The following is a 22,693-nucleotide window of genomic DNA, read 5'->3' as shown; positions in this document are numbered from 1 at the left end:
ATCATTTGGTATCCGACCAAGTGGGAACAACTTGTCCAACGTGAGCTCCCATGTACTTCATCTGGGACACACCAAACACGTGGACGTGGGCCAATCACGCGAGGGCAAAATGACGGAACACGTTAATTCAAGTGAATTTAATTTTCGCTTTGAGGCTGGCCACAATCCGTTACTAAGGCCTCCCTCTATCATTGCAGGCCAACAACTCAAATTTCATCACCCTCAAACGGAATTCACACACTTGTATGCAAATTGAGTTCACTCTCGTTGAGTTGGGGGAAACTCAACTATACGAAAAGAATAGTACTATCAATGTCTGGGGGGACATACTATCTGTATAAATTGCCACCTTAAACAGGACTGTCTCTATGCAAGTGTTGCGACCCCAGTTTGAAATTTCAAGTTGGAAATTCCTGTGGACGGTCGTGATAGAAGCTGTAAGCATTCGCTATTGTCAACTCACTGTTGGGTTTTCTCTGCTTTGCCAGATTATATAGCTTTTGCCTACTTGGGTGCGCGCTGAATTTGTAGTTGCAGTTGAATCGTGCCTCCTCTCTTCTTGTGCAGCGACGAACTAACTCTTTAAGCGTCCATTTTAACAATATCAATACCATGCCCACAAGGTTGGTCATAGAGTACGCAAAGTCCGCGAGGGCAACATGTAAAGCTTGCGGAGCTACCGTGGCGAAGGGTTCTGTTCGGCTTGGCTCGATCAGCAAAGCAGAAGCCGGTTTTGACGTTACACGGTGGTACGCTTTTAAAAAATGGTCTGTGTATGCCTATCGGGCGTGTTCTATCTGGCATTACGTGTTTGCAGTTTACTGTTAAAGCCGCATGAGCTGGAAGTGTTCCGTTTTGATCAAAGGTTACAGGAGATCAATCAGAAGAGATGGCGAGTCATTTAGGAGACTTTAAGGAAGTAGGGAAGCTAGAACTGAGGAGGGGGGAACATAATGATCTATAAATATCGGAAATTGGTAAGAATCCGTGCTGAAAATGCTAGGTGACATTAGGTGAATGCAACATGCTGCTTGGTTTCTACAAAATGCAGCATGCATGATGCAAAGTCCACCTGCGAGACGAAGACGAAATTTTCTGAATCTCTAAATTGCACGCCTGCAACTCTCCCTATGAATTCAATCATATTAAAGAGCGGACCACAAAATAATTTTATCAAAGACACACAATCACATGCCTAAAGATTACCTGTACATTTTTGCATATTTTCTCTCAAGATCATTGCTCTCTATGTCGTAAAGACTCGAGAAGGAAGCTGGCCATGTGCCGTTGATCAGGGTATCTTTGAGTGGGCCAAAACCGCACCTGAGATAACCACTCATAATGTGTCGGGACAGCCCAAAATGATGTCCTGGCTGTACCTTAGATCAAGGAGTCGCCTGAATAGTTGAGCTCGTGTTGTCTCTCAATAGGCTTTGCAGAAATCCACAAAGCAACAGTTAACTTTTTGCTTCTGTGCTCGAGACTTCTCAATGACAGCTCTTAGTGTGAAGATGTGGTCCAGTGAAGCATGATCTATCGGGTAGCTTGCTATAGCTATGAATCCCTCACACTTTGCAGACCGACTAATATGAGTGCCAAGTGTTGATGCATAAATCTTGTACATAATATGTTTGATCATGATGGTCCTGTAGTTTTTTGGGCTCATGGGATCCATTGCCTTATGGATCGGGATACTGGTGTTGAGACTCTTGGTATGGGGGAAACTGGTTCAAACTCCTCTGTTGGATAGCCTTGCTGAGATTGCGGCTGCAATATACTTAGTACATAACCCTCATGATCTTAACTTGAGAGTTGCGTGTTTCATATCAAGAGTGAGCAAGAGGTGGGGCGAGGTAATTGTGGCATGTGTGGTGTAGGTTGCTTGGGATGTTGCATAGGGTGGGTGCATAAGTCGAAAGACCAATGGGTCTATGAGACTCGGAAAAATCCTGATACAAACAAGTTGTGTGGGTGGAGCTACTTAAGGAGCATCCACTCCAATGCAGAATGCAAATGATAAGTGCTGAGTGCTATATAGTCATGTCAGAATGATAAGTGTTGAGTGCTACATAGTCATGTCAGAATGATGATCGCCTACACAACACTAACATTTTCATCATCAAAGCATCGAGGGGGATGAGGTAGTGAGGGCATAAAGTCAGAGATAGAGTGCTGGCGGCTGCCCGCGGACGTGGTCCTATGTCGTCTCCTGGTCGTAGCTCTGCGTCTGATAAGGGCTACAGTGACCCCTATCGGTGGAGCCCCAACTCTGAACAGAGAAGAAATATCCCCAAGTGTAATCTGTACATCAACCCTCTGTTTGAGCTGTCGTGTCGCTGGCTCTGTGACGATCATGGCGGGGCCTCGTGGTGTGGGAGCCTGCATGGTCTGGCTGGAAGAACTCAGTGGTTGAGCTCTGAGAAGAGTCTATCAAGGAGGTCTGCTCTTGTCTCTGTGATCGAAGTAGATGCTCACGGTGTCTGACTGCCTTGTGAATGAAGGCAGCTAAGCATCTCTGGTCTGTAAAGGAGAGAAAGCGGGACAATATCCCAAAACTGTCTCTGAAGAGGCAATAGAAGTGTCCTCAGATCTCATAGTATACTGGCGATCTGAAAATGAAATGCTCCTCCGACTCAGTCTTCTGGATGTCACATAATGTGCATATGCGCCTCTCCCTGGGCAAACCCTCAGCCCTGCCACTCTCGATGCGAAGTCTATGTGAAGAGACCTGAAACTGCCCAATAGAGATCCTCAGTGAGTAGGGTAGGTGGATCTGCGTATATCCTGGTGGGTCGATAAAACCCTCCGCTGAGATATGTAAACAATGATCCTTGTAGAAGCTGAGCTTCACTAGAAGCTCGCTTGGTCCCAGCCAGGTCTTGAATGTGTGTAGCTGCAAAAGATCCTCACGAGTGACCTGGTTGACCTCATGAGACATGAGAGGGGAAAAAGGCACGTCAATGCTATATTGGAGGAAGGGGGGGAGTCTATCCATGTGGAGTCCCAGTCACTCAAACCATCTCTATGTGCGTGCAAACCAGCATCTCTGATCACTTGCTGCTGATAGTGTCATAGAGGAGGACAATGCTAGCCACGGTAATCTGCTGCAGCCAGAAGTGCAATCTCCGTACCCCCTGACCTGATATAGGTAGGTGATAACCTGAAATGCTGCATCAAGCTGTGGTGGAAATGACCCAAACTCAGCCAGAATGTGTGTCACAGATATCGAAGGTAAGCAGGCCCCTTCTTTTTGGGTTGGGAAGAAAGGGGGCTGCTATCTACATTCAGCATTGTATAAAGGCCTTTCTTCATGGACAACTTTACTGCAAGACCTTTACTGTTGAATGACTGGGATGTCTTGCCTGGATATGTCTTTGTTTTCCAGTATCAAGCCTGCCCATCTTTGCCATCAAAGAACCTTCTACATATCCTTCCCTAGGTCCTTTTGCTTTGGGGCTGCTTCTGGACCAAACTTTTAAATTAACAAAATACAAAATGGGTCATCTGGGCTTGGTGTTGTGTGTGATTGGAATAAAGTGTATTCCAAGTGGCACATGATGTTTCTTACTCTTTGCAGGCATCACCCTAGCTGCTTTTTAAAAAGCCATTTGGATGGGGACACATACAATATTGAGGAGATTAGTGGATTTGCAACCCTCAAAGTAAGTTCTCTTGGTGCGATTCGTGCGAAGAAGTCAGGTTTTAGGGGTTGAAACTAGGCGATTCACTGGAGTTTTTGTGGCAGCAGCTTTATGGACTAGTATGCAAAATCTGATCACAATTTTGTTCAATGCAGACAGTCGATCAAGCAGATTTAAAAAACATTGCAGCTGGTCTTGAGAAAAATTCCACAGAAACTTCTGCCAAACGGCTGAAGACAGATGGAGACAAGGTAGGTATCTCTGCATATCATTGTTCATATCATAAATTTGAGGCTGATATCCAATATTCCCCTTGGTTCTTGGCAATGAATGCTTCAAAATGATTATCTGGTTTTGTTGCCCTCTTAGGAAGAATGCTCAAAGGTGGATGCTTTAGAGACGATTCTAAGCACATTCAGCCATTCACAGCTTACAAGTAGATACAGGGTGATCTCTTCAATCCTTCTTTTGATGTATGCAATATGGATTATATGTTTAGCCAAAGTATTTGGAATGCTTATGAAGATTGACTGTCCAATGCAGTATCCTTCATCTATGCTTGCTAGCATGCTCCTTGATTTTGGTCCAAATGTCCCATTATTCATCTTCAGATGCCTTAACTTAAAGTAAGACCAGAGGTGACGTGCTTGTGTTTATGATTTTGTACTTATTCATATAATTGAACCAAGATGGTAGCAGTTGTTGTTGATTTTTGGCCTGCCCCTGGGGGCATTGGCCTAATTGATGGCCTTTTCTCTAAGAAGTTAAATTTATATTTATGGCCCCATCATTTCCCCCCCCCCCTCCCCCTCTCTCTCTCTCTCACACACACACACACACACACACACACACACTCTCTCAGCTTGAAGCTAAATTTCCATTTATGACCTCATCATTTCCCCCCTCCCCCCCCCCCCCCCCCCCCTCTCTCTCTCTCTCTTCTTCTTCTTCTGCTTCTTCTTACTCTCTCTCTCTCTCAGCTTTCAATTTGCCCAGGCAGGCCTGATGAATTCTATTCAACTTGTTATTTTACTTCTTATACTCTCTCTCTCTCTCACACACACACACACACACACACACACACACACACACACACACACACACACACTCAGCTTGAAGCTAAATTTCCATTTATGACCCCTTCATTTTCTCCCCCCCCCCCCCCCCCCCCCCCTACCTCCCCCCCCCTCTCTCTCTCTCTCTCTCTCTCTCTCTCTCTCTCTCTTCTTCTTCTGCTTCTTCTTATACTCTCTCTCTCTCAGCTTTCAATTTGCCCAGGCAGGCCTGATGAATTCTATTCAACTTGTTATTTTACTTCCAGGAGGGATGTTATGCTATCGATGCCTCCAGTTTTGATGTTATATGTTTGATTAAAACCATATTTCAATTCTGATAGATTTGTTTGGTCTACATTACTTTTGTTACATAAAGGAATATGCTGAGGCTCCAGTTTTGATCTTGTATGTTCTTTTAAAAACCAGGATGCAGTTTTGCCTGATCAATGGAAATCTTACTCGACAGTCATATTTGGACAGGTGCATGTAAACTTGATTATTGTGTATGTCTATTAAGTTTGAGACATTATGCCAATGAAAGATTATTTTCAAAATGTCTTATCGCTTGTTTTTCACGCAGGTTCTCTGTGATTAGACTGTTGAATACCATTTTTTGATAGAGCTGACTGTTTCTCCCGAATTTGTGTTGTTTGGTGACTTTCTTCAAAAGTGGATGAATCCTTGTTGACACAGCTCATTTTCTGCAAGTCGATATTTCTGAAATAGTATTGATTCTGTTATGACTTTGGATCCTATGCTCAGTCTATGTATCTGTATTTTGGTGGGCGATATTTCAGTCAGATGATTTACAGGCAAGGGTAAAGATTGCTGCCTTTGATTTTGATGGATGTCTGGTGAATACTTCTGTTCGCCGGTCAGTGTCAAACAACAAAACTTGTTGCTGACTATCACATTGTGCCAATTACTCTCAAAAGATTATGATTTCTTTTGTTATGCGCAAAATTTTTAGTAGGGGATATTAAATATTCAACATGAAAAAGGCATTGGAACTATATCTTTAATCTATAATGAAGTGAAGCTCTGGATGATTTCAGGCCTGGTGCAGATGCATGGACGCTTCTTTATCCAGCTATTCCAAAGAAACTGCAGGACTATTATTGTGATGGCTATAAGCTGGTCAGCAGGAACTTCAGACCAATTTTCTTTTGGGATTTGGCTGGACAGTTTTCTTTTAGGTTTATTCCATTTAAAGTACAATATTTGGCTAGTCTATCCTCTTTGGAAATTAAGCTGGCCAAAGATTTCAGGCTATTGCAGCCTGCTTGTCACAGATTTGCAGAGGATAATGAAACTGGAATCGCCTGCATGACTAATTGTCTACCTTTAGGCTTTATTAATTCCACAAATACATTGGTTCTATCTATTTGGAAATTAAGCTGATCACTGATTTCAGGCTATTGCAGCCTGCTTGTCGCAAGTTTGCTGCGGATGGAATTCATCCGCATGACTGTGTACCTTTCTTAATTCCACAAAATATGACATGGAATTTTCATGTCACAGATGAGCTGGCTCCCCCTTTCCAAGTATTCATTAAAACATTTGGGTTGTGTTACATTTGTTGCAACTGCAGGGAGAAGGGGGGGAGGCTTAGGCTGGCTTAAATAGTGTCAGCTATCTTAATCCTAGGATACTGTCCATGGTCATTGTTATACTGTTTTCACTACGATAATCCTAAGTGAGATGACTAGATATAATTCATGCGAGCTTAGGTCTCAATCTTGGGCTATTATAACCTTGGATTAGAGGTGCTTCTTTTGTTCAAGGATTGTGGCCATTGAGTATGCGACTAACATGAGAGTGAGAAATAAAGAAGTTTATGAACGTCTCTATGAGACAGAAAAGAACCTTGGATTAGAGGTGCTTCTTTTGTTCAAGGATAGTGGCCACTGGCCATTGAGTATGTGATTAATGTGAGAGTGAGAAATAAGGAAGTTTATGAACATCTACGAAAGGCCGAAGGGTGTATGAGACAGAAAAGAACCAGATACAATGAAAGCTAAGGCGTGGGGCAAAAACGGGCACCCATACCCCAAGGCTGGTGTCTAAGACAAGAAAATAAATACATCACGCTGTCACTCTGTGAGAGAGAACCCAAACGTAAAGGGCAACAATGGGAGGCCCTTGGCTAGCAACCAACAAATCAGCTATCCATCCGCATGACTGGACTTGTGTATACTGTCTATGGGACCAACTCCAGCAGTCGGCTGAGGATAGACAAGATGAGCTCGTCTAGCAATGGCTCTAGATTCGGTGAGGGCTGGCGTTGTCAAGGAAGAAAATCGGTGATGGATCACTGCTGCTGTCAGCATGCACAGACTGTCCTAGTCCCTCCCTCCTCTATAGCTTCCGAGATGAAGCTTGTCGTTTGACAAGTGCTACTGTCACTCTTGCGGTCTTGGAGTAGAGAGATGTCTGCAGTCAAAATGTAGAGAGATGTTTGCTCCCCACGTCAAAGAGTAGAAAGGAGATGTCTGCAATCTTCATGTGAGTGTCCACTTGAGGTTGAGTTGCGCACTCTAGGTCTCTGCTACATCTAGTCCCCTACTGCCCTTGGCTTAAGTCACCGGAGAAAAAGTCCATGATCATCCTCTGGCTGGGATTTGATGGTCCCTCCTATGCTCTCCTCTGCGCCCGTATGAGCTGATCTCTGTCTTTGGGCCTTGAGGAGGAAAATGGCCACGTGTCGCTAATCAGGGTGTGCCAAAAACTGTATGAGTGGGCCAAACTGCTGCTGAAAAAACAGTGATGTCGTCCATGGATCTCATAGTATATAGGGCACCTGAATGCAAAGTGCTTTTTCATCTCGGTCCCCTGCATATCACATAAAGTGCAGATCCGTTTCTCACGTGGGATGCTAAATTCATAGCCTGTGTCCAATCGAGATCCTTAGTGCATGTGGGAGATGAATATGGGTGTAGTTCGGTGGTACGGTAAACCCCTCCTCTGAGACTCATAAGCAGTGACCTTTGTACAAGTTGAGTTTTATCGAAAGCTGAGTAGGTGCTAGCCAAGTCCTGTAGGTGTAGAGCTTCTTTGATGACCTGGTTCACCTCGTGGTAGGTGATCGGAATGGATGGAGCCTCAAGGCTATACTGAAGTGGTGGCAGTCTGTCCATCTGTAGTCCCAAGCTTGCAAACCGTCTGGATGTCCGAGCATTCCAGCTCCTCTGCTCCCCCTCTACCTCCAAGGCCGTAGATGAAGTCAAGGCTAGCCATGTGTCACATGCACCCCTGCACTTGGGTGCAAGGTGACAAGTGGCTTCATCGACAAAGTGCAGATAGTTCCTATGATTGTGAGCCCTTGTCCAGGGACAGTGAGGCACGAGCTACGTGGGTCAGTCTCTCAGCCTTAGGTCAAGTAAGAAATCAAGCCTTGTTCACTAGTACCCACTAGAGGACAGTAGTTTAGTGTTTCCGTCTTAAGTTTTTAGCTAGGTCTAGGTCTCAGCCTAGGTTAGGAGCCCAGAAGATCCCCCAAAGGGCTGGACCAAGGAGCTCCCCATCAAGGGAAATCGGGCTGGGGAAGGGCTGCCTTTATAGCTGCCATGTGCCCTTCCCTGGCTGGTCGGCTCATTTGGGGCTGGTTGGCTCACCCCACAGCCCACTATTTAAAGGGGGCCTGCTGCCCTCTTTCCTCATTCAGCTCCCCTCCAGTTCAGCCTCCTTTTTTCAGCCAGGTGCAGCTCCTAGCTCTTCCAGAAACCCCCTGCAAGACAGCCATCATCAACACCATAGCCTGGCTCGTAGTAGAGGTTTGGGGTTCATGTTTCAGCAGCTTTCTTTTACAGTTTTTAGCTCTTTTTACAGTTCTTTCACATCTCTCTTTAGCTCCATCTCTCTCAGCTTTCATATAGATCTCTCAAGCTCCATATCTCAAATCTCCGTCTTCCCTTCATCTCTCTCACACTCACGCAGCTCCGGTGCAGGGGACAGGACAAGCCTCTTCAATAGCCTTAATAGCCTTGCACAGTGGTCCAAACTCCTTGAAGGAGTGTTATTTGTATCTTTTGCAATTCTCCAAGTATAAAGCAAATTCTTCCCTATTTGGGGAAGGGGCCCCTCAGTGGGTACAAGGACCCAATCTGGTGTCGTCTACATTCTCTCTCTAACTCGAATCTCTCTCTTCCTCTTATGGTGCATACACATATGCCTCGCATAAAGGTTTGAAGAAGGTCTTGCTGCGCATTATGTGATCATTAACCATTGCATGTTATATTGGTATTAAAGCTTTGGTCTGTAATCCACCACGAGTGCATGGTCTTGAAAGGACACATAGACCAACATCATGGAGCAACAGAGAGAAGAAGAGCAAAAATTTGACTACCAGGAAGACAAAGAAAGTACGCTTCCGCTAAGCACTCAAGCCATGTTAGAGAAGCTCATGGAATAGAATCGACTCCTCTTGGCCTAGCTTGAAGAAACTTCATGGGAGCTGGGCGAAAAAGTCAGGACGAACAAGACAAAGTCCACATTGCCGCCCCTCATCTAACCGGTGAGGTGGTGACCTGGTGGCAACATTGGTCTAGTAATTATACTCATCCGACCACACGTCACAAGTTTCAAGTGGGATACGTTTGGGATTGACCTAAAATCTCGGTTTCTGTCACTTCAGTACTTGTTGAATCTGGAAGACATGTTGTATTGCCCAGAATGGGTTTGCCGGTGTTAACCTACAGAAATAAGCTTATTACCCTGGCCGAGCAGTTAGGCGTGTCCGAGACCAATAAGCTCAAGCAGTTCATTAGGGGATTGGACTCCAACATTCGCTTCTCTGTCTAGAACTTCGACCCGCTCACGTACGAGCATGCGCTTACCTTGGCTCAGAATCAGGAAATGATGTTGAACAGGGGAAAGCCTAAGCAGGTCCAACCAAGAGCCAAAGCCCCGCAACAGTCCACAACCCCAGTGGGTATAGGCCCTTAGTCAAAGGACGATATGTTCCAGAAGAAGGAGAACTAGCAGTCAATTGGTTAGAAAATGGAGTCTAAGTCCAAGATGACTCCAGATGAAAAAGCTAAGGCGGGCATTACGGGAGGATACGTACAGCTCGACAAATAGAAGCAATCCCACGTGGAGCACCGTTGTTTCCATTGCCACCACATTGCAGGGCATGGATAGAAGGATTGCCCCAAATGGTTGGCTGAGAAGGCTGCGAAAGCGCCAACTTCTACCGTCGCCACTGCTTTGGCAATCCCAACTCAACTACAAACGCAGTTGTACTTGCTTTGAACGCTGTACCCTCGGTGGTCTTTGAAGGTAAGAAGGAGGGCATGCTCGATGAGCAAAAGAAGGCCCTCATCAGAGCCTATGGCATAGCTAATGGACAACATTTTGTTGTCTTATTCGACATGGGGAGTTCAGAAGACGCTATCTCCCCTTAGCTCGCAAAAAAGAGGGGGTGCACTTCAGTGCCTCATGAGCTTGCGGTAGACAGGTTTAGACCTAGACTACGCACTCGGATCACACACAAGGGCGAATTTTTTTCTTTCATAGTCGGGAAGGCCTCTTTTCACAATACTGATACTGGGGATGTAGCGGTTCCGAGAATATTAACATGGCCTGATTGGCGGCAAGATTCCTTCACAATTGCCGAAGGACTTCTGAGCAGCCATAATCCACGGGGACAGAAGCATTCCTGGGATCCCTTTGATCTTCCACATCCAAGCAGCTCGTGCTGTTCGCAAAGGCGTAGTATGTGCATTGGTGTATGTCCGTTGTCAGCTAAATTCAGTGCAGCCAACTCCTCTGGGACATGCCAGGGCCAATCTAATCCAGAAGCTCCAAGATATTATGCTTCAGTCGATCTACCACCTCAACTTCCGCCTCACATACCCGGGGACCATTGGATCGAATGAGCCCTAGACTCAATGCCTCCCAATAAGCTTCCCTATTGATTATCTAAGTCTATGGAGGCAGAGTTAGAACAACAGCTCACTTAGTTATTACACGTTGGCTTTATCCATCCATCCTCATCACCTTTGCGGCTCCAATTCTATTTGTCTAGGAAAAGGATAAGACGGCACGACTATGTGTCGACTACAAGGCACTCAACAAAATCACGATCAACAATAAATTTCCAATGCCCCGCATAGAGTACATCTTAGAGCGCTTAAACGGTGCCAAGTATTTTTCTAAGATAGACCTTAAGAGTGGTTATCATTAGGTGTGCATATCCAATGCTGATATTCCAAAGACAACGTTCAGGACAGAGCGAGCTCATTACGAGCTCATAGTCATGCCGTTCGGTCTCAAAAATGCATAACTAACATTCAACAAGATGATGTCGTAGATGTTTAATGAGCATATAGGAGTGTGCTTGTTCTAGATGATATCTTAATCTTCTCAGCCATAGCGGAGCAGCATATACAGGATGTGCGGAAAGCTCTTCAGCCTTTGCGCAATAATCAATCATATCTCAATGCTAAGAAAAGTGAGTTCAGCCTGAGGGAAATCCAATATTTGGGTTAGATCATCAGCGCCAATGGCATTTGCTTGGATTATGGAAAAATTCAAGCTATCTTGGGTAGTCCCCACGACAGCCCATGAGATTCGATCTTTCGTAGGGCTTTGCCAGGCCTACAATTCACATATGCCCGGATTGTCCACTGCCTCAGCACCCTTAACCGATAAAAGGGGTGAAGACTTGCGGGCAAAAGATATATGTGATTGGCGCAACTTTACAGGCCTTCCATGACCAGAAAAAAACATATTTTAATTGCAGGAACAAATCCTTGAATTCTTGGAGTTGTTCCCCATTGAGTATGCATTGACAACAAGTGTGCGTGGGTCTTCTCAAGGTCCAAGGTTAAGCTCATGTGTTGGTTCTGAGATCAATTGCTCATAACCCAACTGAGTGATTGTCATTTGTGGCTCGGCTACTCTCGTTCACCAACCACATCTTTGCAAGTTGTTGGAGAGGTGATGCAGGACTTGAAGGGAATGGTGATGCAAAAGGAGATGCCTAGAGCTCGTGATGCTACTAATGTAAGTTTTGAAGCTCAACACCTTTCTCTCTGTAAACCAACTTAGAAGCTGATTCAAGATGAATAATTCACATAATGCATTACATTTATTTAAATTGTAAATTGGCCATGACATTTCCGGTAATTAAAATCGCATCTTGGGATGATCTATTCTTGGTCATTACCAATGCAAGCATGTAGCCATTGGGACAGTTTTACGGCAAGAAGAAAGACCCATGGCATACTACAGCAGAAAGCTTAACCTGGCTGAAAAGAATTACTTGGTCTATGACAGAGAATTACTCGGCATCATCCAGCCATTAAAACACTGGAAGCCGTTCCTTTATGGACGGACCTTCACAATCAAGACAGACCACCAAGCCTTACCGAGTGGTGCGAGCGGCAATCCCGATGGAGTCAGATCTTCCAGCAGTTCAGGGGCATGATTGAATATGTCTTTAGAAAGAATAACCTCGTCGCTGACGCTCTCAGTAGGAAAGCCATAATAGAAAAGGCCACTGTACTAGAGATTCAAGGGAAGGACCTTGACTCTATGAAAACACAGTAAGCGGACTCCGCAAAGTTTGGCACTCAATACTAGTTTGCCTTGACTCTTGCGCTTGGCTGTTATTCAATGGTTATTCTACAATCCAAGATGGATGGCTATTCTACAAGCAAAGACTTTGTGTGCTCAAAGACAAGCGGCAGGTTGTGCTCCATGATGCCCATGACGCCCTCACTGGTGGCCATAGAGGCATCAATAGTACATTGGAGAAACTAGAGCGATATTTTTATTGGCCCAAAATGCAGAAGGAGGTTTTTAGGTATGTGCAAAGATGCCAAAGTTGCCAAGAGGTAAAAGTGTCCCATCAGAAGGCAGCAGGATTGCTTCAGCCCTTATTGATCCTTGAAAGGTCCTTTCCAAGACATCACGGTGGATTTTGTGGGACCCCTTCCCACATCTGCAGGTATGCGAAACACTCAATGTCTAACTATTGTTAATCGTTTTAGCAAATTTTGTATGCTTATTCCGTGCAAGCAAACAACCAGTGCAGAAGACGTAGCCCACTTGTTTATCAAGTATTGGTATCTGATTGGAGGATTGCCACAGACCATTATCACGGACAGAGATTCCAAATTCACCTCACATCTATGGAGGGCTCTTGGTCAAAAGCTTTCACACCAAACTCCAGATGTCCGGTGCTTTTCATCCGCAAACTGACGGGCAAATAGAGGTATACAATCAGTTGGCTAGTGTTAGTAGGTTAGTGTTTCCGTCCGCAGGTCCAGGTCTCAACCTAGGTTAGGAGCCCATAATGGCCCCCAAAGGGCTGGACCAAGGAGCTCCCCATCAAGGGAAAGTGGGCTGGGGAAGGGCTGCCTTTATAGGCTGCCCTGTGCCCTCCCTAGGCAGCAAGGGGTGGGGATGTGAGCCCAACCAGCCGCAGCCAACCAGCCGACTGGCTGGTTGGCTCACCCCGCAGCCCCCTATTTAAAAAGGGGCCTGCTGCCATCTTTCCTCATTCAGCTCCCCTCCAGTTCTCAGCCTCCCCCCGTCCAGCTCAGCCCGGTGCAGCTCCTAGCCCTTCCAGAAATCCCTTGCAAACAGCCATCAGTTCAACAGTCCCTAAGGGTGATCCAGGAAGGTGTCCACGCAGCACCATAGCCCGGCTCGGACTCCGGAGTAGAGGTTTGGGGTTCATGTTTCAGCAGCTTTCTTTTACAGTGTTCATTTCTTTTCACAGTTCTTTCACAGCTCCCTTTAGCTCCATCCCTCTCAGCTTTCATATAGATCTCTCAAGCTCTATATCTCAGATTTCCGTCTTCTCTTCATCTCTCTCACTCGCGCAGCTCTGCTGCATGCCCGTGGACAGCACAAGCCTCTTCAATAGCCTTGCACAGTGGTCCACATCTTCCGTGTGGGCAGCGGTGGTCTTGGTCGAGATTGGGTTGCTTCTCAGGCATTTGTGGGTCAGCTCTTAGTGTCGAAGGGTCATTCCCCGAGTTGCATCCCATACTCTCTGAAGGAGTGTTATTTGTATCTTTTGCAGTTCTCCAATTATAAAGCAAATTCTTCCCTATTTGGGGAAGGGGGCCTTGAGTGGGTACAGGGACCCAATCTAGTGTCATCCACATTCTCTCTCTAATCCCAATTTCTCTCTTCCTCTTATGGTGCATACGCATACGTCTCACATAAAGGTTTAAAGAAGGTCTTGCTGCACATTACACGATCATTAACCGTCGAATGTTACGCCATGGCAATCTGCGCCGTCTGCATGTTCTGGTATTAATTTTTCTTAACTCTATGGAGATTAGTGACCACCTGAAAGACTACATCAAGTTGTAGAGGGATAGCCCTGAACTCTGCTAGTATGATATGGGACTGAAAGCTTGCTGTGGATCATACGAGCAAGAAGCAGAATATGTAAGTACGTATAGGATGCAACAATCTCCAGTGGTGCCCTGTCAAAGGTAAACTACTCTCGATGTGCAGCTGCCCAGGATGTGTTGAAATCATAACGTTGGTTTACTCAAGTTGAAAGACTGGAGTGCATCCAAATGTTGTTGGAGACCCTCAGCTGCTGCTGATGAGGAGAGTAGAACCACATCATTTGTGCATAGTAGAATTAGGATCAGGGAACCACCAGCTAAAGGTGAACCTGCTCCCTCCCAATGTCGTGATGAAGGACTCGAGCTGGTCGATGTATAGGCCAAACGAGGTTGATGACAAAGGACAACCTTGTTTGCCCTCAATCGTGCTCATATCTCCTCTGACCGCCCCGTTGAAGTCCTAATTGTGCTTGATATCCACACATATAGTGTCCAAATTGCCCAAGTCATGTCTTGATTGCATCCTAGATCCAGCAGTCGGAGGAATAGTGGGGCTCGTGGTACTGTGGTGAAGGCTTTGCAGTCTCCCCTGGTCACCCAGTCTTGATTGTCCTTGATACCCACTCATTGTTAGAAAATGAAGCCGAGATTGAGTCAGTTTGGTGTGTTCTAGTGTGAGTTCTAGTCTAGTGTGTCCTATGGATGCCACTTGTCACATTGGGAGTTATCCCATATGCATCAGTGTTCATATGTGTGTGTGCGCTCTATATAAGAGATGTACTTGTCTAGTGTCTATTCAATGAAGTATCAAGGTACAAGCTCTTTGGTCTACATGTGAGCACTCTCATTTTGTTCATTGCTTAGTCATTTCATTTCCAGCTCATTATGTCTCTCTTTGAGTATCACTCTCTCTCTCCCTAGCCTACCCTTTCTCTCTCCCTTCTCCACCATGTGCCTTCATGTGGTATTAGAGCATTTCCACTTTCCCCTTCTTCTCACCCTGCCTAGAGGATGAGAGAAGCCTGCAAATGGAAGCTTCCCTCTCCTCAAAGGTAGAGCTCCCTTCCAATCCTTAGCCTCACCTTGGGAGCTGACAGAGCTACATCAAGCCGCCCCTTAGCCTCGCCATGGTTCCTCGCCATCAGCTACCTAGCTAGCAACGTGGTGAAGCAACGATTTGCTATGGACCAGCAAGGAGTGGAAAAGATGTCTGATTGACGAGCTGTTTTCAAACGGCATTCAAGTGTGGGAACGATGCAGCAGACGTAGTCAATGAGCTGCTCAGTGCTGCTCGTCACCTCCAATCCACTACTTGTGACCTGCGTCATTTGCAACGCAATCTCTCCTGCTGCGTATTTTGCTGATCAACAATCATTTGAAGGTCACTAGCTCGTTGTGCTGCTGCTCTACGCCGACTTGCAACAATACTTAAGCAGTGACCTGAATCTTCATCACCTCTGCTCATGTGGTATATCTTGTACACACACCTGTGACGCCTTTACATGAGCTGTTGACGGACGTAGGCTCCGTCAACTGCTTTGATCACGGGGAGCTTCCGACCTGCCCAGATTCAACCGCCATTCATCTTTACATGCGTCCAAAAACAGCCGCCCTTGCCCATAGACTGATTTCTTGACCTACACAGTCCTCGAAACCCTAAAACATGCCATCTGTAATTTTTGCTCTGATTTTAATTTTTTTTGGGTGATATTATGCTCTGAGGGTTCTTGAGTGCTGTAGGAACACTCTGATACAAGAAATTTTAAAAAGCCCCAAATTATTTTGAACCCTAATTTTATACTAAGCCCTAATTTTCCAAATTTAGGGCTTTTCTGCTTTTTGTATCCCTTGAGCTGTACTGAAGTCTCCTGCATGTAGACATTTGGAGATTTCATAAAGAATTTGTAATTTCATCACTATATTGTACATTCATTTGGGAATTTTGTCCCTCTTGTGCGTAACTACCCAAATTTACAGTTTCCAACCCAACCTTGGTAATTCAACATCTCCAATTTTGAGAGTCATGGTGTAGCCTAATCACCCTTGGTAGTTGCTCGTATGGCCTTCATCGATACATTATTCAAGGGCATCCTCGCCTAGTTCTTCATCGACACACCTCTTCGCATCAGGATGTGCACACTCTTATGCGGTAGCTACTTCGGGCTAATGGGTTCTCTACCCTTGCTATGCATAAAATGAATGAAATCTTTGATATTTTTATATGTTTGGGTTAAAGGTTCTTTGCCTTGAGTAGTCCCTCTAAAATGAATGTTTGAGGAGTCAATAAAGGTCCTCTGCCTTGGATAGTCCTCCTAAATTGATGTATTTTCTTTTATATTTTTGGTGTGTGGCTCGATGTTCCTAGTTAGTCCCTGGAGTCAAGAGGGGGATGTACTGTCGAAACCATGTATTGGCATTGATATGGTCTAGATATCAGGCCTGGCATATGAGTTCCAGGATGTTGGTGCATTGGTTTTCTAGACCGCTGAGTTGGTCATGCATCCATGTTGAGACATAAGCCTCTGAGTCATGTTTTGGACGTAAAGCCATGTGAGTGCTCAGTCCAACCTATGAACCATGGTAGACTTCAGCCTCTTAGTTAGCATGAGAGCCATGTCTAATTCAGACATTGCACAGAGTAGTAGATACCATCATTGTCATGTTCTGTCCTTGGTTCCATTCTAGTAGTCTCTCACCTTGCCTTCATGGGGGGGTGTTAGAATATGAAGCCGAGATGAGTTAGTTGGGTGTGTTCTAGTGTGAGTTCTATCTAGTGCATCCTATGGATGCCACGTGTCACATTGGGAGTTATCCCATATGCATTGGTGTTCATATGTGTGTGTGTGCTCTATATAAGAGCTGTACTTGTCTAGTGTTAAATCAATAAAGTATCAAGGTACAAGCTCTTTGGTCTACATGTGAGTACTCTCATTTTGTTCATTGCTTAGTCATTTCATTTCCAGTTCATTATGTCTCTGTTTGAGTATCACTATCTCTCTCCCTAGCCTACCCTTTCTCTCTCCCTTCTCCACCATGTGCCTTCACTCATAAGTGTCCAAACTGCCCAAATCATGTCTTGATTGCATCCTAGATCTAGTAGTCGACGGAATAGTCAGGCTTGTGGTATTGTGTTGAAGGCTTTGCAAAAGCCCACAAAGCAACAATACACTTTCTGCTTCCGTGGACGGGCCTTCTCCATAGTTTTTCCATATGTGTATGGTTCATTCCAGACGTATGAAAACATCTGAAAAAAATACGTATGAAATGGCATATCATATGTGACCCAAAATTTGGCAGAGTATGTTTTGAATATCATACTTTTGAAATATCTAGATTGAAGATTCTATCATCTATTTAATGGTTTAATATTTTTGGAATGCTTAAGTAGTTGAAACTCAAAACTTGAATTTGTAAATAACATTTTCTATACCTTATGTTTTGAAAGTATGAAAAAGTTTAGGGCCATGTATGGTTCAGCTAGGTGCATCTTTCCATACTTATTCCATACTTCCATACCCATATGCATATGCCGTATGGAAACGTATGAAAAAAACTATGGCCTCCTCAATGACAGCTCTTGGGGTGAAAATGTGGTCCAGTGTAGCAAGAAGTGATGGTCTATAGGGTCTATAGAGACTCGGGAGATACCATCATCATCTAAATCAATGTCTAGCAACATAATTGAGTTGTGCTGAAAATTAATAATCGTACTTGGCGGTTGGCAGTCTTGGCATTGAAATCTCCAAGAATCAGGACTTCCCCACAACTTGAAAAGTCCTTGATATCTAGGTATAAGACAGGTTATAGGAGATGCCTCCCCCTCTCTTGGAGCTGTGAGGTCTCTGGGGGAACGTTGCAAATGGCAATGAAGGTATCCCCTGAATCTAGAGGAATCTGGCATGTGGATCGTGTCGTTCCATAGTGATCATCCCCATGAGAGATGATCAATATAGAATTGCGACCCCACAATGATCCACGTATAAGACAGGTTATAAGAGATGCCTCCCCCTCTCTTGATATCTAGGTATAAGACAGGTTATAGGAGATGCCTCCCCCTCTCTTGGAGCTCTTGGGAAAAATGTGAGGTCTCTAGGGGAACGTTGCATACATCAATGAAGGTATCCCTTGAATCTAGAGGAATCTAGCATGTGGATCGTGTCGTTCCACAGTGATTTTTCCCATGAGAGATGATCAATATAGAACTGCGACCCCACAATGATCCACATACTACTCCCGCCTTCTAGTCTCATTTGGTAGGCTGACTCCCATGTGTACCCTCAAACTTGTGGTAGTTGGCGCTCCGGGCTTTGATGAGTCTTTGTGTAGGATACAATGTCTTGTCTTGCATGTGGCTTCGAGACGTTCCTTGGCTCTAACCATAAGGTTCCATTACAACTCCAAATGGTACAGGTCAGGGTTCCGGTCCTATGGGTCTCACGGACCCCATCTCCCTATGTAGGGATGCCAACCGGTCCTTGTCTAGGGCCTATCAATAGCAGTGTACCGTTGCCCCCTTCCCCTCCCTTTCAGTGACATCTCGTTGTTGTTGGAGGGCTTGCCTCTCCTCTACTTGCAACCCTCATGCATATGAAAGGAGAGCTGCATGTTTATGGAGCCCGCAAGTCGAGTCTGGGTGTTTGTGCAGCGTATCACAATGTGCTGATCTCTAGTGAGGACCCGCCATGCTTCCTCTTGTCATGACAAGAGAAATCACTATTTTGTGATTAATAGACATTAGAACATTATTACAATGATGCACCAATTTGATGTGCGATATGTATTTGTATTTATGATGGACATTGACCAATATTGTGATGGTGATGGATCATCTAAGTAGATAGGGCCCGTCGAGCTAGAGCCACGGTTTCAGACGGCACCAAATTTGAACATGTAATACTTATAAGATATGCACGTACGTGTCTAGGTCCTAGGGGCAATAGGAAAGGGGAGGGTGCATTAGAGTGCATTGAATGGTAGATGCATGGGTCATAGGCGTTAATGCGAACATGTAACTTAAGTGATCTCAAGAGACGTTAATGAAGGGGTATCCCCCTTCATTGTGAATCTCATGTAGCATTCTTTCTATCCTCTTGCATTCACCACACGCTCCACCCGCCCACCACCACCTAGGACCGTACCCTGTAATAGCTGGTACGATGATGAGTGTAAGGCTTTACGTCGTCAGCTCAGATTCGAAACCAAAAACAGTCTTCCAAGCGAACCAGAGACGCTACGTGAGTACCGTCGACTGGTACGCAGGAAGAAACTTGACTTTGTGCACCGAAACGAGAAGGAGCTACTGAACATCCTGTTCAGTAACAACTCTAAGGACTTTTGGCAGAGATTTCTAGAGGGACGGTCCCCCTCACCACTCACTGACACTCAGGTGTGGAATGCAGCAAAACCCTAAGATTGCCCCTAACTAGGGTCAAAGATTGCAGCAACAGGAATGGGATACGACACTAGATAGTCAAAGAGACAAAGCTAAAGTGAGATTGCAGCAATGGGAATGAGATACGACACTAGATAGTCAAAAAGACAAAACCCTAAGATTGCCCCTAACTAGGGTCAAAGCATGTGTGGTGACTAACTCATACACAAACTCAACCTCTAACTGAGGTTAGGGACATGAACCTTATAAAGGAAAAAGTGCCTCTAGCCCCTTATTACATTGGCCACAACCTTAGAGATTAATATTTCTATAACAAGGTTGAGGCAGGGGGAGCAGGGCGGGGAATGACAGACTGACGGAGGGGGAGCAAGGTGTGCAGGGGGGCGAGGGGAGAGTTTTTTAGGATATCAATGATTATGAGGTCGGAATGGAAAATTTTGGTACCTTACAACACTCCCATTGATTTTTTCAATGGGACTTTAATACCCAACCGGGAGGAGGGACAAAAACAATAGAAGGTAGAGAGGGCCTTGGAAGATGGAATGATGCAAGACCAAGGATTCCAATTGAGAAGATGGGGGTCATGGACACTTCGTGGAGGTGCATGTGGAAAAGAAGGGGCATGATGCTGAGACAATCCACTAGGGAGCTTGCTAATCTATCTGAGCTCTTAGAAGGTGAGTGGATGTGAGGGAGTCCCCATTTAGTTGTGGAAGTCAGGCTTGCTCGCGAAGGGCTAAATTTGCGTGCGAAGGGAGGGGCTATGAAGGGATAGGTTTGTGCATAAAGAATTATAGGGGGCAAAGGCAAGTATAGGATACATAGTCATGAGGAAGGCAAGGGAAAGAGTAGGGAAAAACCATAGAGCTATGTACCAGTTTCATCAATTTCACACTCTTTCACCCTTGTATGTACACATAACCATCACAATTATAGTAATTTGATGGTGTGAAGTTTGTGGGGGAACTCTAAACGCTTGCAATTCAATGAGGTGATGTGGTGCGTGTTAAACTTTGAAACACCAATGTTGCCTTACGCCCATTGCAGCATGCAATAACCAAGGGTGGTAATCAATACGATAAACAATATCTTTATGTTGGCAAAAGAACTTAGGAAAATTATGGTGTAAAAGAACTTTTCTAGAAGTTTTATCCCCAAGAATTCTTGACTAACCACTCTTCGAAAATTAGTCATGCATGTCTCTTTTTTGGAAGTTTAAACTATGATCATGTTTAATGTGGTGTTGTTGGTCCGTAGGTAATTTTTACAAATGAATCGAACATCGAGCGCTGGAAAAATAGCCGACAAAAGGCGGTGGATTCCAAGATTGGACGTCTGGTGGGGTTCATGAAACTCGTTAATGTGCCGATCCAGGTACATGCAAACCTATGCAAAATGCTTTAAACAATATGTATTTCATCTATGTTTGCTTATTTTTTTGAAAAAAGGATTGTGATTGGGTGTGAAATATGCCCTTTTAGAATCAATACCATTTTTTGGGCTTGATGCTTTTGGCGAATCTTAATGTTTGCATGTTGGTTGAAGTTGTAAAATGGGTAATGGAGGACATGCTAGAAAACTATACCATTCTGATTTGGAAGCAACATAATCTTTTCATTTAAACATTCTCTAATTATTCAACTTGTTGGAAGATCTACCCTGGAATCGATGTCACTATGGTGCTTTTCCATGGACAATTTGAGAGAGATTTTTTTAAATTATGTAACATGTGGATCGCAATACCACATGCGTGACAATCATGTTGAAATTGTTCGAGTTTAGAGATCAGCCACCCACTTGTGAGCCCCCACATGAGGACATGGGGGAGTTGTACTTGCAGCATATGATGAATTCAGAGAGATGTTGTGTAGGCAGAGGAGGAGGAGGCTGCTCTAGGGAACAATGTGAGAGAGAAGGTAAAGAAGCTGATTAATCTAGTCCTAGAAGAGGGCAGATTTGAGGCTATAAGAGGGCCCAATTTAGGGAGAGGCTGGAATGAGGCCTAGAGAAGGGGCCAGAAGATGCCTTGGTCAGGACCTTGAATAGGCAGCAGAAGGGTGGCAGAAGCAGATGCAGGTTGGTAGCAGTAGGGTATAGGAGCCAGGGTGAAGGTTGCTGGTACAGGGGCAGTTGACAATACAATTTGGCCTATTTATAGGCTGTACTGGTCAGTTGTATAGCATGTATAGGCTGGCACATAGATACCAGTTGGTTACTTAGATTGGAGCTCATTTTGGAGCTTGTGTCTAGAGATTAGGGGATGATCCAATATGTCTGAAAGCACATGTGGTGATGGGGATCTGTGGAATAGCCACAGGGATCTAATTATTCAGGTGTATTTCTTGGTTGCAGATGGTGCCAAGTGATGGCGCGTTGAAACAAACCTTGAGAGCATGGTGCTTGGATGGATCTAGGTTGTCCTTGGCTTATGAGGGGGGCAATTGGGTGAACCTAATGTGGATACCATGATTGCATGATTAAGGCCAATGAAGTCAACCTAAGGGTTGACTGAGTCCTAAGACTAGCCTACAAGGCCATACCAGGGCTAAGTGCTAACGAACCCCCTCCCTGGTATGGCTAAAGTATCCTGGGACACATCTCAGGTATACTTGGAAACTATATCATGGTTGCACATATTCGTCCAAGATGGATATAGCAACCTATGACAGGACAGGGAGATCAACATCATGTAACAAATGGTGCCAAGTGTAAGGCATGTTGAAAAGCCTCAAACTTGGGCGGTGGTAGAGCCTTCGTGAAGAGATTTGCTAAGTTGTCCTCCGTGGAAACGTAGGACAAAACTGTATGTCTTCAACTGACAGTCGCTCTCGAACATAATGATAATCAACCTCAATGTGCTTAGTGCGCGCATGAAACACTGGGTTTCTCGCAATAGCCAAAGCACTTTGGCTGGTAGAGTAGATGGTAGTAGAGGCTGGCTGGTTGATGTCAAGATCTGCGAGTAGCTTACGGAGCCAGCCACACTCTATTGAAGCTTTGAAGGCTGCCCTGTATTCAGCTTCACAAGTGGAAGTAGCAATTGTAGGCTCCTTCTTACTGAATCATGAAATGCATGAAGATCCAAGCATGAAACAGTTGCCATTGTGGGACACTCTCGTGTCATAACAACCTGCCTAGTCATTTGTCCGTGAAAGCATGCTAGACCAGTGGAGACTCATCACCATACAACAGTCTCAAATTTGTGTGGCCTTCAAAACGGAAGACCCGCTTCACTACTTGCCAATGTTGTGTACTGAAGATCGGGGCAGGTATGATAAAGGGTGGCATCAA

The 22,693-nt window shown here is 44.9% G+C and overlaps 1 protein-coding gene across 2 annotated transcripts in view; it reads left to right on the top strand.

Annotated features, from left to right (window-relative positions):
- Nucleotides 1-277: 277 nt before the first annotated feature.
- LOC147888064 (phosphoesterase) overlaps nt 278-22,693 on the top strand; it is a 38,565-nt gene continuing 16,149 nt past the window's right edge. The window contains exons 1-9 of one of the 2 annotated variants that reach the window (XM_087393701.1): nt 278-437; nt 568-749; nt 3,578-3,662; nt 3,797-3,892; nt 4,011-4,088; nt 5,123-5,176; nt 5,494-5,570; nt 5,752-5,833; nt 20,660-20,776. In XM_087393701.1, coding sequence (XP_087249827.1) covers nt 369-437; nt 568-749; nt 3,578-3,662; nt 3,797-3,892; nt 4,011-4,088; nt 5,123-5,176; nt 5,494-5,570; nt 5,752-5,833; nt 20,660-20,776 — 840 coding nt within the window. In that variant the 5' untranslated portion in view covers nt 278-368. The remainder of the gene's footprint in view (nt 438-567; nt 750-3,577; nt 3,663-3,796; nt 3,893-4,010; nt 4,089-5,122; nt 5,177-5,493; nt 5,571-5,751; nt 5,834-20,659; nt 20,777-22,693) is intronic. The other variant, XM_087393699.1, reaches the window with a different exon arrangement.

Source organism: Dipteris shenzhenensis, chromosome 22, assembly GCF_047967505.1.
Source record: "Dipteris shenzhenensis isolate YYH24624 ecotype China chromosome 22, Dip_SZ_1.0, whole genome shotgun sequence".
In the NCBI taxonomy this organism is placed as follows: Eukaryota; Viridiplantae; Streptophyta; class Polypodiopsida; order Gleicheniales; family Dipteridaceae; genus Dipteris; species Dipteris shenzhenensis.
The sequence above is the reverse complement of the archived record's forward strand: the minus strand, read 5'-3'. Positions and strand labels throughout refer to the sequence as shown.